The sequence below is a fragment of the Megalobrama amblycephala genome, linkage group LG2 (genome assembly GCF_018812025.1).
Source record: "Megalobrama amblycephala isolate DHTTF-2021 linkage group LG2, ASM1881202v1, whole genome shotgun sequence".
Classification (NCBI taxonomy): domain Eukaryota; kingdom Metazoa; phylum Chordata; class Actinopteri; order Cypriniformes; family Xenocyprididae; genus Megalobrama; species Megalobrama amblycephala.
The window spans coordinates 56,982,445-56,994,566 of record NC_063045.1 but is presented as its reverse complement, the minus strand read 5'-3'; the positions used below and the strand labels follow the sequence as shown (position 1 = coordinate 56,994,566).

General features: G+C 37.7%; 1 protein-coding gene across 1 annotated transcript; it reads right to left on the bottom strand.

The window, feature by feature from the left end:
- Nucleotides 1-2,936: 2,936 nt before the first annotated feature.
- cldn5b (claudin 5b) lies at nucleotides 2,937-4,592 on the bottom strand. The gene has a single exon (XM_048181121.1). The coding sequence runs from the start codon at nucleotides 4,451-4,453 to the stop codon at nucleotides 3,800-3,802; it is 654 nt and encodes a 217-aa protein (XP_048037078.1). The 5' UTR covers nucleotides 4,454-4,592; the 3' UTR covers nucleotides 2,937-3,799.
- Between the last annotated feature and the right edge of the window lie 7,530 nt (nucleotides 4,593-12,122).

Sequence of the window (12,122 nt, the reverse complement as noted above, 5' to 3'; positions counted from 1 at the left end):
TCCTTGAGATCATTAGTGAAAATGCTTCTGTTTTGCAATTTTTTTCATTAACAGCATACCAATTTGTTTGAAAAATGAAATATACGTCTTAGTATTTGATCACATGATTAGTTACCTAGAAAAAGAGCAGACTATGAAATGTGAAATCATTTTACATAATTACTTTTCTGTTTAGTGTTTTCAGTATCGTAAAACAGTTTATTTCCAGGTTTAAGTGAAAACATTTTTTTTTTTTGCATATGGTTCTAAATTAAACTATTAATAACTTAAACCCCCAATTTTTTAGCTACTTGACATTGTTCTTCTTCCGATGTAGAAACAAGATTTGAGCTTTTTTTTTTTTTTTTTTTTTTTCATTTATTTACCATGGATGGTAGTGGACATGAAGCAATGTAAAAATTATATTTGAACCCTAATTATGAACATATGCAGTATGTGAACTAGTGTTGAAAATTTTGAAAAGGTCACACAAACTATAACCATGAGCAATGCAACAGGAATGTAAGAAAACAGTAAGATGATAAGGTGAAGTCTCTTTTTGAGAACCCTATTAAAGGGATAGTGCACACAAAAATGAAAGATCTGTCATCATTTCCTCATCCTCAAGTTGTTCCAAACCGTTATGATTTTCTTTCTTCTGCTGAACACAAAAGAAGATATTCTGAAGAATGTTGGTAACCAGACAGTTGATGGTAGCCATTGACTTCCATAGTATTTTTTTTTTTCCTACCATGGAAGTCAATGGCTACCATCAACAATATCTTCTTTTGTTTTCAGCAGAAGAAAGAAATTTATACAGGCTTGGGACAACTTGAGGGTGAGTAAATGATGACAGAATTTTCATTTTTGGGTGAGCTGTCCCTTTAAAGAACCCTGTTTAATCAACGGTCGGTGCATTTGTTAGTGCATCTGCTATGTGCTCCCTTCTTCCTGAGCTCATGGGGAAATGAGCGCTTGACCAGATTTGGCTTCAGTCCCACCTGCTGCTGGACTCTAATCTACCGGTCACATCAGGGGAGAAGAGGCGCCATCATTTCTTGTGTGCAGTTTCTGTCATTTAAGAGTGTGGGAGCTTTTCTGGAAGAACTGGGTCAAAGTTCCAGATTTCTTGAGGCCTGAAACAATGCTGATGACTTTTATGAGAATAAAGGTTACGGGTCTTGGCTTTTGTTGTCATGGCTTTAACAATGTCTGAGATTATACTTAACCTGCACTGGTTACATGGCCCATCAAAAAAGTATATATTAGACACTTAAGAAAAACACATTAAAAATGTATGAATGCTGTTGCATTAGATGATTTTAAAGAAAAACATTTCACAAAAGGAATGCATGTTATATTTTTACATAGTACGGAGTGACACGGTGAAAAAAATATGAGATAGGAGGAAAACGTATATTTCAATGCTTTTGCGTTCTCTGGCAAATGTTTTGCGTTCCATCCAATAAAATTTCTGTTTGCAAAATGTTTGTGTTCTCCAGAGAAACTTTGTGCGAAGTTTCTTGGTGGAACGCAATAGTTTCTGAGAAGAAAGTTTTGTAAGCAAAATCAAAGTTTCTCGGGGAACGCAAAATTTTGCAAGCGAACGAAAAATTGTGAAATATTTTATTCTCCAAAGTCCCATCTCATTCGCTCGCAAAACGCAGTTTCTCAGAGGAACGCAAATGTTTTGCGAGCGAATGCAAAAGTTTTGAAATATATACTTCCATCTCATATTTTTTTCCACCACCATTGACAATTTTTTGCCTCAAGAAACTTTGCGTTGACTTGCAAAGCCTCGTGTTCACTCACAACTCAAATGTTTTGCGAGCAAGCTCAAAATTTCTCGCAGGAATGCAAACATTTTGTGAGCAAACACAAAGTTTCTTGGGGGAACGCAAACGTTTTGAAACATTTTTCTCTCATCTCATATTTTTGCGTTCACTCACAAAAGCTTTGCGTTCCCCTGAGAAAATTTGCATTCGCTTGCAAAACACAAAGTTTTTCAGAGGAATGCATCATCATTTTTGCCTCGAGATACTTTGCGTTCACTTGCAAAACCTTTGCGTTTCCCCCGAGAAACTTTACGTTCGCTCGCAAAGAACTCAAAAGCTCAAAGTTTCTCAGGGAAACGCAAAAGCTTTGAAACATATTTTCCTCCGCATCTCATATTTTTTCCTTCACCATGTCCCATTATGGGCTCCGTAAAAGTTTTGTTTTTGAATTTAAGGAGCCTTTTTACAGAGCCCCTAATGGTGAAGGAAAAAAATATGAAATGGAAAGAAAAATTATTTGTCAATGCTTTTGCGTTCTCTCACAAATGTATTGCATTTTCCCCGATAAAATTTCCATTCGCTCGCAAAATGTTCGCGTTCTCCGGAGAAACTTTGTGCAAAGTTTCTTAGGGGAACGCAATAATTTTTGCGAAGGAATGCAAAAGTTTTTTGAGTATGCAAAGTTTCTCGGGGGAAAGCTACATTTTTGCAAGCGAACGCAAAAGATTTGACATATATTTTATCCTCCTATCTCATATTTTTTCCACAACCATGTCCCTTTAGGAGCTCCGTACTATTCGACTGATTTTGCGTTCACTCGCAAGAAAATTTGCATTTGCTCGTAAAAACGTAGTTCTTGAGGGAACCCAAAGAATTTGCAAGAAAACGTAAAACCATTGACAATTTTTGCCTCGAGAAACTTTGCACAATTTTTGGGGGGCAAGGCAATAGTTTCTGCAAAGGAACGCAAAAGTTTTCATGAGCAAACGCAAAGTTTCTCATGAGAAAACTAAATTTTACTAGCGAACACAAAAGCATTAGATTTTTTCCATCACCATGTCCCTTTAGGGGTTCCGTACCTTTTAGTATATTTCTTAAATTTAACTGTATATAAACACAATCTGAGAGTGTTGTTTAAAAAAAACAAGGGATATCGGAAACAAAAAAAATCCCAAAACAAAATCACTTTTTACAGTTCTTTTATTAAAGTGTACACTTCAGACACTTCAAGGATATGAAGTGTGCATCATTCATGTACCAGCAAAATAATGCAACAGGACACATTATTAACAAAAAAAAACCTTTTTTTTTTTTTTATTATTACTTTAAATATGCACAGATTTAATGAAAAACTGTTTCATACAATTATGTACAGTCAGGAGGTTTAGATGATCAAAACAGTCTCGTGTAAAAAGCTGCAGCCTGGAGTCTATATGCAGAACAATAGGCATTATTCAGTGTCTTAATGAAGCACAGACCGTGTCTAATTAGTGCAGTATCGTAAAGCAGAACAAAAACAAGAAATATAGACCCTCCCTTTACCCACAACCCCCCTACCCCTAGTGATTAAAATCAAATGAAACAAGTGGGCCACTGACCCTAATATCATTAACAAAGACAAAAATACCCGTGTATATCTAATTCATTATTACCATGACACACTGCTAACAGAGCAAATGACAGAAAAAAACATGTTTATACATTCTGTCATTCCATTATCTGAATGTTTGCATCTAGTTTGGTGCAAAACCTGTTGCATGTAAATGGGACGTTGACAGTGTCCTGCAGTATTACATGCTTTATTAAATCTAAAATGATTTTAAACAACTTTTTTTTTATTTGTATCATGACATGCAACTTTAATGATATGGAATATTTGCATGGTCAGAAATTAGAGCACCTAAAAATACATTTTCATATAAATTTCAACCTTAAATCTGGATTTCAAATTAAAAGTATGGTTATTTGTGAACTAACCAAATACTAAGTCCATTTGAAAGTCCATATGCACAGAGCCACTAGTCCATGGTTAATGGTTGAGGTGATCACACGTAGTTTCGTTTATCATAGTCCCCATTGATTGATGTGCTTTTTGTAGGTGGAGGTACATATTTGAGGGGATACGAGGTTTTTTCATCTTGTGGACGGGAGAAACACAGAAGTGCTCCTCCGACCAGAAGCATGGCAGATGCTGCCCATCCGATGTAGAGCGCAGCTCCAATTTCTCTCTTCTTTGAATAAGGAACTTGAGGGTCGTAGAAGTCTGAGATGATGTTATTGGCCATCCAGCACAGAGGCACCAACACAAACAAGCCTGCCATGATGTATATCACCCCTCCGACGTTGACTACTCTGGCTTTGATGGACTCTTTACTGATGCAGTTGGTGCACTGAGCGCCGGCGATGGTTATCATCAGAGCCTGGACACCCAAGACAGCGGAGATGACCGTCAGAGCCCGAGCGGTCTGGAGATCAGTGGTCAGAGCCAGGACGGAGTCATGCATTTTACACTGCATCTGACCAGTGCTTTGAACCACGCAGGACATCCACAGCCCGTCCCAGATGGTTTGCGCCACCACAATGTTGCCCTCGATGAAGGCGGTCACTTTCCACATGGGCAACCCACAAGCCACCATGACCAAAAGGGTCCCGATGAGGCTCAAGCCGAGTCCAATAATCTCCAGACATGCAGAAATCATCTTTGCAAAGTTGTTTTGATGCTCCTTCTCTTAGTTTAGAAAGTCTAGTGAGGTCCCTGTTAAATCTCAAGCAGGTGTTTTGAGCAGAAGTATCTCTACATCGCTCGGCAGTGAGGCAGGATGAGATGCAGTGGGAGTTTTCTGCTCTTTTATGCAGGGGGATGCTGTTATGGTGCACTCACAACAAAGAGGAGCGGCTCCAGCCAATCAGAGCGCGCACAAAGCGTCTCCCAACAGCAAATCAGAAGTGAAAGGCGCTGGACAAAACTGCATAACGCTCAACTGCATCACATTCGGAGTTTTCGAAAAGTGACGGGAGCAGCGATATACTGGAAGTGTGACTTCCTTGTCTTCCTGGTATTCTTTAGGAAGAAATGACCCCTTTACACAAAGGAGACAAATGCCAAAGCACAAATGTATAAAATGAATTTCGTCTTCTTGTAAGGCACGTCAGGAATGATTGACTGGAAATTAAGGCGCACCTGATATGTTGTTCAGATAAACATCTCGAAACGCTTTCTATTATTCCATTTTGAGCAATAATGTGTGTCTCCTATATGTGTGTGTATATGTGGGAGGGAGAGCGCGCGCTTATCTGCGTAAATGCCTCACGTGCTAATAGCCTACAGTAACTTCGAATGCGAAACTTTTCTCATTTTATCAGAGTTCATTGACCAGGATGTTTATATGTTGTTCTTTGAAGTTCTGTCAACTTGAAAACTAGTTTCAATGATCGTTTGCATGGCGAAGTGAACGTGATTTCACCAAGTACAACATATGTTCCTGGATCAACATCTTTCTTGATCCTGGAACAACATTCCAATCAACCAGTCAGATTTGAGGGTCAAGTTTACCATTTATGTCGAGTTTAGGCTTACAACCTGGGTTAGGTGCTTCCACAACAGTGTTATTCACCTATCATTTCCCTCTGATTTTAGGGATAAGTTATGGGTATAGGGTTAGGTTTAGGCGTCGGGAAAAGGTTAGGACTAAATTTTCGGATAGGAATGTTGTTCCAGCCCACTTAGAAAACCCTAAAAACGTCTAGCGAGCAGCCTAGAAATTGTAACCATCCAGAACACATTAGAAAGCAGCTAGAGCTCCCTAGCAACCAACTGGACTATCTTAGCAACGATTTGCCTGTCTATTTTATCTAGCTGTCTTTCTCACTTACTTTAAATGCACACATTTAAAATGATTTAAAACATGCAGACTAGGCTATTAAAGTTAAGCAAAAGTCTAAGGGTACGTTTACATGACAACGATGTACTAATAGTGGAAACGTTTTTTCTTTGTACAGATTACAATGTTATCAAAACTATCCCCATTCACGTGGATCCGCAAAAACAACTGAAAGTGCTGCATTACGAATGCCAGACAGTAGTTGGCGATGTCACTTTGTAAAGAAAGACTATGCGCCTGCGCATTTGCGCCATATGCCCATGCCTATCCACCTTATTTTTACAGTTTACTGCACTTTGATATTCTTCTCATTATTCCCCTGTAGCGGCTAATAAATTGGAAGTTTCGCATATTCACAGAAAACAATTACTTACGCATTAAAAAAAAAGCTGGATAGACTAAACACGTAATAGGCATGTGCATGACGTCACCATTTTCACAGATTTCCGTTTTTGCAGTTTACACAGAGATGACAACGATATCGTTTTTAAAAACGTGCACTTTGAAACCATAGTCTGTAAAAAATATGGACGACACGCCTTCACTCTCTTCCATTGTAGTAAGTGAAGCCACCAGTGTGTCTATATGGCGCTGACATCTTGAGTCTCGAGTCTGCGCATAGTGAACTTGAAACCAGAGTCTGCGCAGTAGTGAGCACAAATATCAAGCTAGCCGTGATATCAAGGTCCCGCCCAAACTCAGAACAGCTTATTATTTCGGTGAGAAATAAATAGATATGGAAATGTAGAAATTAAAGTTAAAGCTCCAGTCACCTTGCGAAGATCCAGAAAAAAGTTGGCGCCTCAATGACTACTTCACTCAGAGATGCTGTCAATCATGATGCCACACCCCGTTTTTATAGCATCAAATAACTAACTAAAACCAAACCTATTTAAAGAACAAACACTTGAACTAACGCAGCGTGATAAAAACTGCCTAATATGACAGAAATTGTCTTTGGAAAAAAAATATTTGAAGTGTAATTAATTTAATTGTTTAGTTTAAGTCCCACTGGAATACATGGAGAGGGCGGGGTTTATGACCTATACTGCTTCCAGCCACCTGGGGGCGATCGAGGCGCTTTGGCTTCACTTTTCAGGACTCGTGTGGCACGCTTGTTTAAAACCCGTTTTCAAAAGTTTGCGTTTTCAGGCCACCAAAACGACGTTGTGTAAATGAACAGCCAAACGGATAAAACTTTTCTGTTTTTAGTTGAAAACGGTATTGTGTAAACCGGCCCTAAGTCAAAGTTAAGTAGCCTAATTAGACCCAATTTTTTTTTTTAATTGCTTTAATCTGGCTCCTTGAAATACACACATACCCTGTACATGTTTTCCAAATTAAAATAAAACTTTAAAAAAATATAGAAAATGTGTCAACCAATAATATTGTTTCAACAACACCATTATGAATTACACTGGCGATTCGAAATCGCATACTATCTTGAGTAGGTACTTATTTTGAATAAGTATTTACTTCACGACCGCTAAAAAGGTATGTCCTATATAGTATGAATGTGTGTATATGAATGTAATCTGAACGTACTACATTCGCCATGTTGTCATAATCATGTGATCTACCAGCTTCAGTTGCGTAGCTTCACTGCCATTCACAAATCCTCTCCCGTGGCCTCTTGGGATAGTAAAGTGTCCATCTTATGCACACTTCAGAATCTCGCCGGAATTAGTAGGTTATCCGGATACTTTTTGCCTACTGTACTGTGAATTCAGACATACTTCTTTTGCCACATACTGTTTTTTGCCTAGTATAGTAGGGAAGTATTTGATTTTGGATGCAGTTAGATCAACATGCATAAGCCTGTAAACTTTAATTTGTTTTAAAACTACACAGCTACTCAATTTAAACAAAAATCTAATTGTTCAATACGTAAACCCATTTATATGACATGGCAAAAATATTCAATTTTTATAGCATTAATCTGAAAAACATGAAAAAAACTATACTTGAAAATCTTTTAATGTCTTTCAACTTGCGTGATACGGTTTCATCTACGTGCAGCCCAGTGTGTCATGTGTACAGTACATAAAGTGTGCTTAGATTTGTTACTTCCTCTCCTAAAGCATGCTGAGGAGTGGCGCTGGAAAAACAGGAAGAGGGGTGAACTGTCTCATATTTGTGAGTGTGAGCGTGCAGCTGCAGAGAAAATGACGGAAGACGGCTACCGTACCACCTTGAGATACCAAAAGACTCGAGAGCCAAACAGTTTGTTGATCGTCTGAAACATCAGTGTTTGCCTTACAGAACCAATGACTTCAGAATGAAGAAAGGAAACTGTAAAGACAATTCATACATAAATGTATTATTATTATTGTTCACCTTTTTTGAAATTAAGCTTTTTCATTTAACAGAACTTATTATTAGATTTCAGTGAAATGGACAGTGCTTTCTCACACAAAGCTGCTTTCCCAGAAGTGACAATTTCCTGTCCACAGGTTTCAATTTTTCTTAAGTGAACACCCACCATAGACGCTCAATTCCATGTAAAGCTATTGATGACATTTACTGTAATCAGGTTGCTGGGGTCACAGATGAGGCAAAAAAAAAAGTATACTATCGGTAAGGCAGCTGCTTTTCCAAAGTAAAAATTGAGCAACGCATTCAGTTCCATCTTGGCAGCAGCACTAATGATGAGTGAGACTCAAGCAGGAAAAACTCTGTTGATTCAGGCGCTTGTTCTTCAGGAGGGTCGGTGTAAAAACTCAGCAGCATGTGCCAGCCTGCACATCATCTGTCATGTTTGTATTTGTGATGTCACATGTCATAACACACATGTGAATCTTGTTGTTAGTTAGTTAGTCACTAAAGAACCATAGCTCAACTCAAGAACCCTTTACTGCCAAAAAAAAAAACAAAACAAAAAAACGCATCGGTTTTAAAGGGATATTTCACCCAAAAATGAAAATGATCCCATGATTTACTCACCCTCAAGCCATCCTAGGTGTATATGACTATCTTCTTTCAGACGAACACAGTCGGAGATATATTAAAAAATATCCTGGCTCCTCCAAGCTTTATAATGGAAGTGAATGGGGCGCTGTATTTGGAAGCCCAAAAAAGTGCATCCATCCATCCATCATAAAAGTAACCCATATGGCTCCAGGGGGTTAAAGGCTTTCTGAAGCGAAGTGATGAGTTTTTGTAAGAAAAATTTCCATATATAAAACCTCCAGCAAATTCTGATTGTGTTCATCTGATAGAAGATAGTAGGCCTAGGCTACACCTAGGATGGCTTAAGAGTAAATCGTGGGATAATTTTTATTTTGTTGTGATCTATCCCTTTAAGAATGTATTGCAGATGATGTAGGCCTACATTACAAGGACGACTTGTAAACATTTCTAAATAGGTCCTCTTTTTCTTGGACATGTCCTCTTTTTGGACCTAATAAAGTGCATCCAGCCGGGATTTCTAAATCACCCAAAATGTCCGGGATTCGGCTTTTGCTTTCTACAGTCGTTATTCTTTCTCACAACCATTTTTAAATATCGCATAAAACATTTGCGAATAAAGCAGCGTAAAGAGCCGAAGAGAACAAAACTGATAAACTGGCGTTAAATATCACTAAGAAAAATGCCGTCCCTTCGCAAAGTCACGTCTTTTTTGATGTGCATCATGGAATTTATTTGGTAAAAGTGTTTCCATCGTAGTTTATGTGCATGTTTTTGTGTTGCATAAAAATGTATCCTACTTAGTTTAGCGCACAAGGTTTTTTTATGTGCATTTTTAAAATTTATGCGCATCTTGGTGTTTCAGTCTAGCGTTTTTTTAATGCGATATCCCAAAATGCGCATAAAATAGGTGGTTGGAAACATAGCAGGGGCAACTTGTCTTTAAACACGTCTACAAAGACTTTCATGCCTAAGTGATTTGTAATCAAGGACTGTTGGGAAAGAGAATATACCAGAGAACACATGGAGGACTGAAATTATTTTTGACTGAAATAGTAGATTTTTTATGGCAACTGATTTTTTATTTATTTATTTATTTTTTATTTTAGCCTATAGCCATGAAAAGAAATGGTGTCATATAAAAGATATTAAAAGCTAAACAATTTTTTTTATTATTTGTTTGTCATTATTCTATTGTTGAGGGCCAAAAGTTGAATGGAAATGATGTTTTACTTTATGTATTAAAGTTCAATAACATAGTTGCATGGTTGTGACATGGTTCCACCACCACCACCACCATCCTCTTTTTTGAAAACTAAAATATGGTCACCCAATGTAAATTTGCTCAAACTGTCTCATGTAAACTCACAAAAACCCAATGCAGTATCAGTAATTCTGTTTTATCAGCTTTTGTCTTAAACGTCCCTGTTGTTTTGGTGTTTATGTCGCCAAAACAGTCCTGTGAACTGACATTTTGCGTTTGTTTCAGAAAAAAACAAACGTTAACAGGATGCCAGTAATTGCCCGATGACAGCGACAGATGCTCTCATTGGTTGATTCAAGTTTTTTTACTTAATGGGCTTACTGTAAAGTAAATGTAGCATGATGATCACAAGATAGACCACACCAAAACGCTAACGTTTACTACTTATAACTATTTATACTACTCATAACAGTGGGAAAATACCCCCTAGGAACCCAAAATGCAACCACTGTGGCATCTGTGCAGAGCTACCCTCGTGACCTAATTTAAAAGGGAGGAATCTGATAAGAAAAATTTCCACATGGAAGGAAATGTGGGGTTTTATGAAAACAGAGAAATGGAAATGTGCAATCAGACCAGAATGCATTGAAAGTGTGCAAAACCCAGTTTGCATAGGCAAGCATCGCCATTACTATTGCTCAAGGTAAGAGGTTTCAAAACTTTCAAAATGTTTGTACTACAGAAATAGATCAGAACACACATTAAAACAGGGTCAGCTAATAACTGGCGTAATTTCCTGAGAACAATCAGCCTCTCATCCACAATGGAAGTATAATTAAAAAGAACACAAACAACGCTGCGTTAATCAAAATCTGATCTCAGCTCATACTCCAGCCACGGATGTCCCAGCATTCCAAAGAGGCGATATGTTTTATCACTTTTAGCAAGAATCGTGAGTACTCTCCAGACAGACACCTAGCACCAGAAGTGCACAAAAAACGCTGATGTGCATGTTTTCTCCAGATGTTTCCTCTAGTCTGAGCTCAGTGCAGAGGCCACACCAGGTGTTTGGGATTAAACACGTATCTATTGGGCCTCATCAGTAACATTAGTCAGGACATGAGCACAGAAACAAAGCATCTAGACCTCCTTTTTTGGCTCTGGCTCTGGCCACAGCAGCTGAGAATGTCAGCCTGTGGATGACGAACAGCGAGGCTGATGTGAGCCATGGTGTCACGTGGGCTGGGGAAGGATGGAGTTGTATAGTGCGGAAATCCTGTCCTGTCTTATTATTTCCCTCAAGACTATTGTTCTAGTGTGATGGTGAATCCAACTATCCAACTATTCATTTTCATATTAAACTTTCATACAAGTTTTCTAAACTCTTGTCAGTGTCATCGCTTGAACTGAATATTTGAAAAATGCTCATTATTGCTTGCTTGTGATGGTTATTGCTCTTACTTAATTAGCTTAGGCTCTAATTATTAAATGTATTACATAAGACTTTAGTAGGAAATAAAAACGCAAATCATTCTATTTGCCAACAAAAATAAGTGCAAAAGACTGTTGATGCAACTTTACAGTTGTAAGATTGCACTTTTTTGTTACAGAACAGTACCAAAACCTTACAGTGTAAAATAATTTACGTTGCAGTAAGAGATTGCACTTTGTGCATTGGAAGCACTTAATTTAACAGAAAATGTCTATTTTGTATAGCTACCTCTGTAAAACAGGAAGCACACATTTTATTTTTTTATATTTTATTTATTCATTTTTACAGAAGTTTTCATTTTCCTTTTGTAAAGCTACAGACTTGTTTGACTCAATGTTTTGTAAGTTTGAGCCATGTGTTAATTAAGGTCTGAAATAAAACAGAATGAGAACTTAAATATTCTGTGATTTAGTATGCTTGCTTATCATAGGTAGTAATAAGAAATGACTCTTTACATTAAGGTAGTAGCCTAATGAGAACAGGGTGTTGGGGGAATCACCTTTTTTTCTCTTTTTCATCAAACCGCAGTTTTTGCAAGTTCCCTCAATTTCATCGCATAAAATTGCAAAAATATCCCGCATATTCCATCGCATTTTTTAAGAAAACGTGCCGCAAAATCAAGGATTTTTGCCCGCAACAATCACAAAAAAAAAAACGTTTTTCTGGAGGGACTGAATGAAGCAAGAGCTTACCTCCATAACGGTGACTTCAAACATTACTATTTTAAGTGAAGATGCTGAGAGACAGATATGTTAGTGTTTAATGTTCTGTTGCTGCCAGTCATGTGACAGTGTTTTCAGCTTATTTAAATAAGGAGATTTTACTTTCATTTTATGGTTTTTGTTTGGCAGTCTTTTGACCGTTTTATCATATAACTGTTTTGT

What these genes read in the sequence shown, in the direction of transcription:
- cldn5b (XM_048181121.1), bottom strand. Translation starts at nt 4,453, where the DNA reads ATGATTTCTGCATGTCTGGAGATTATTGGACTCGGCTTGAGCCTCATC.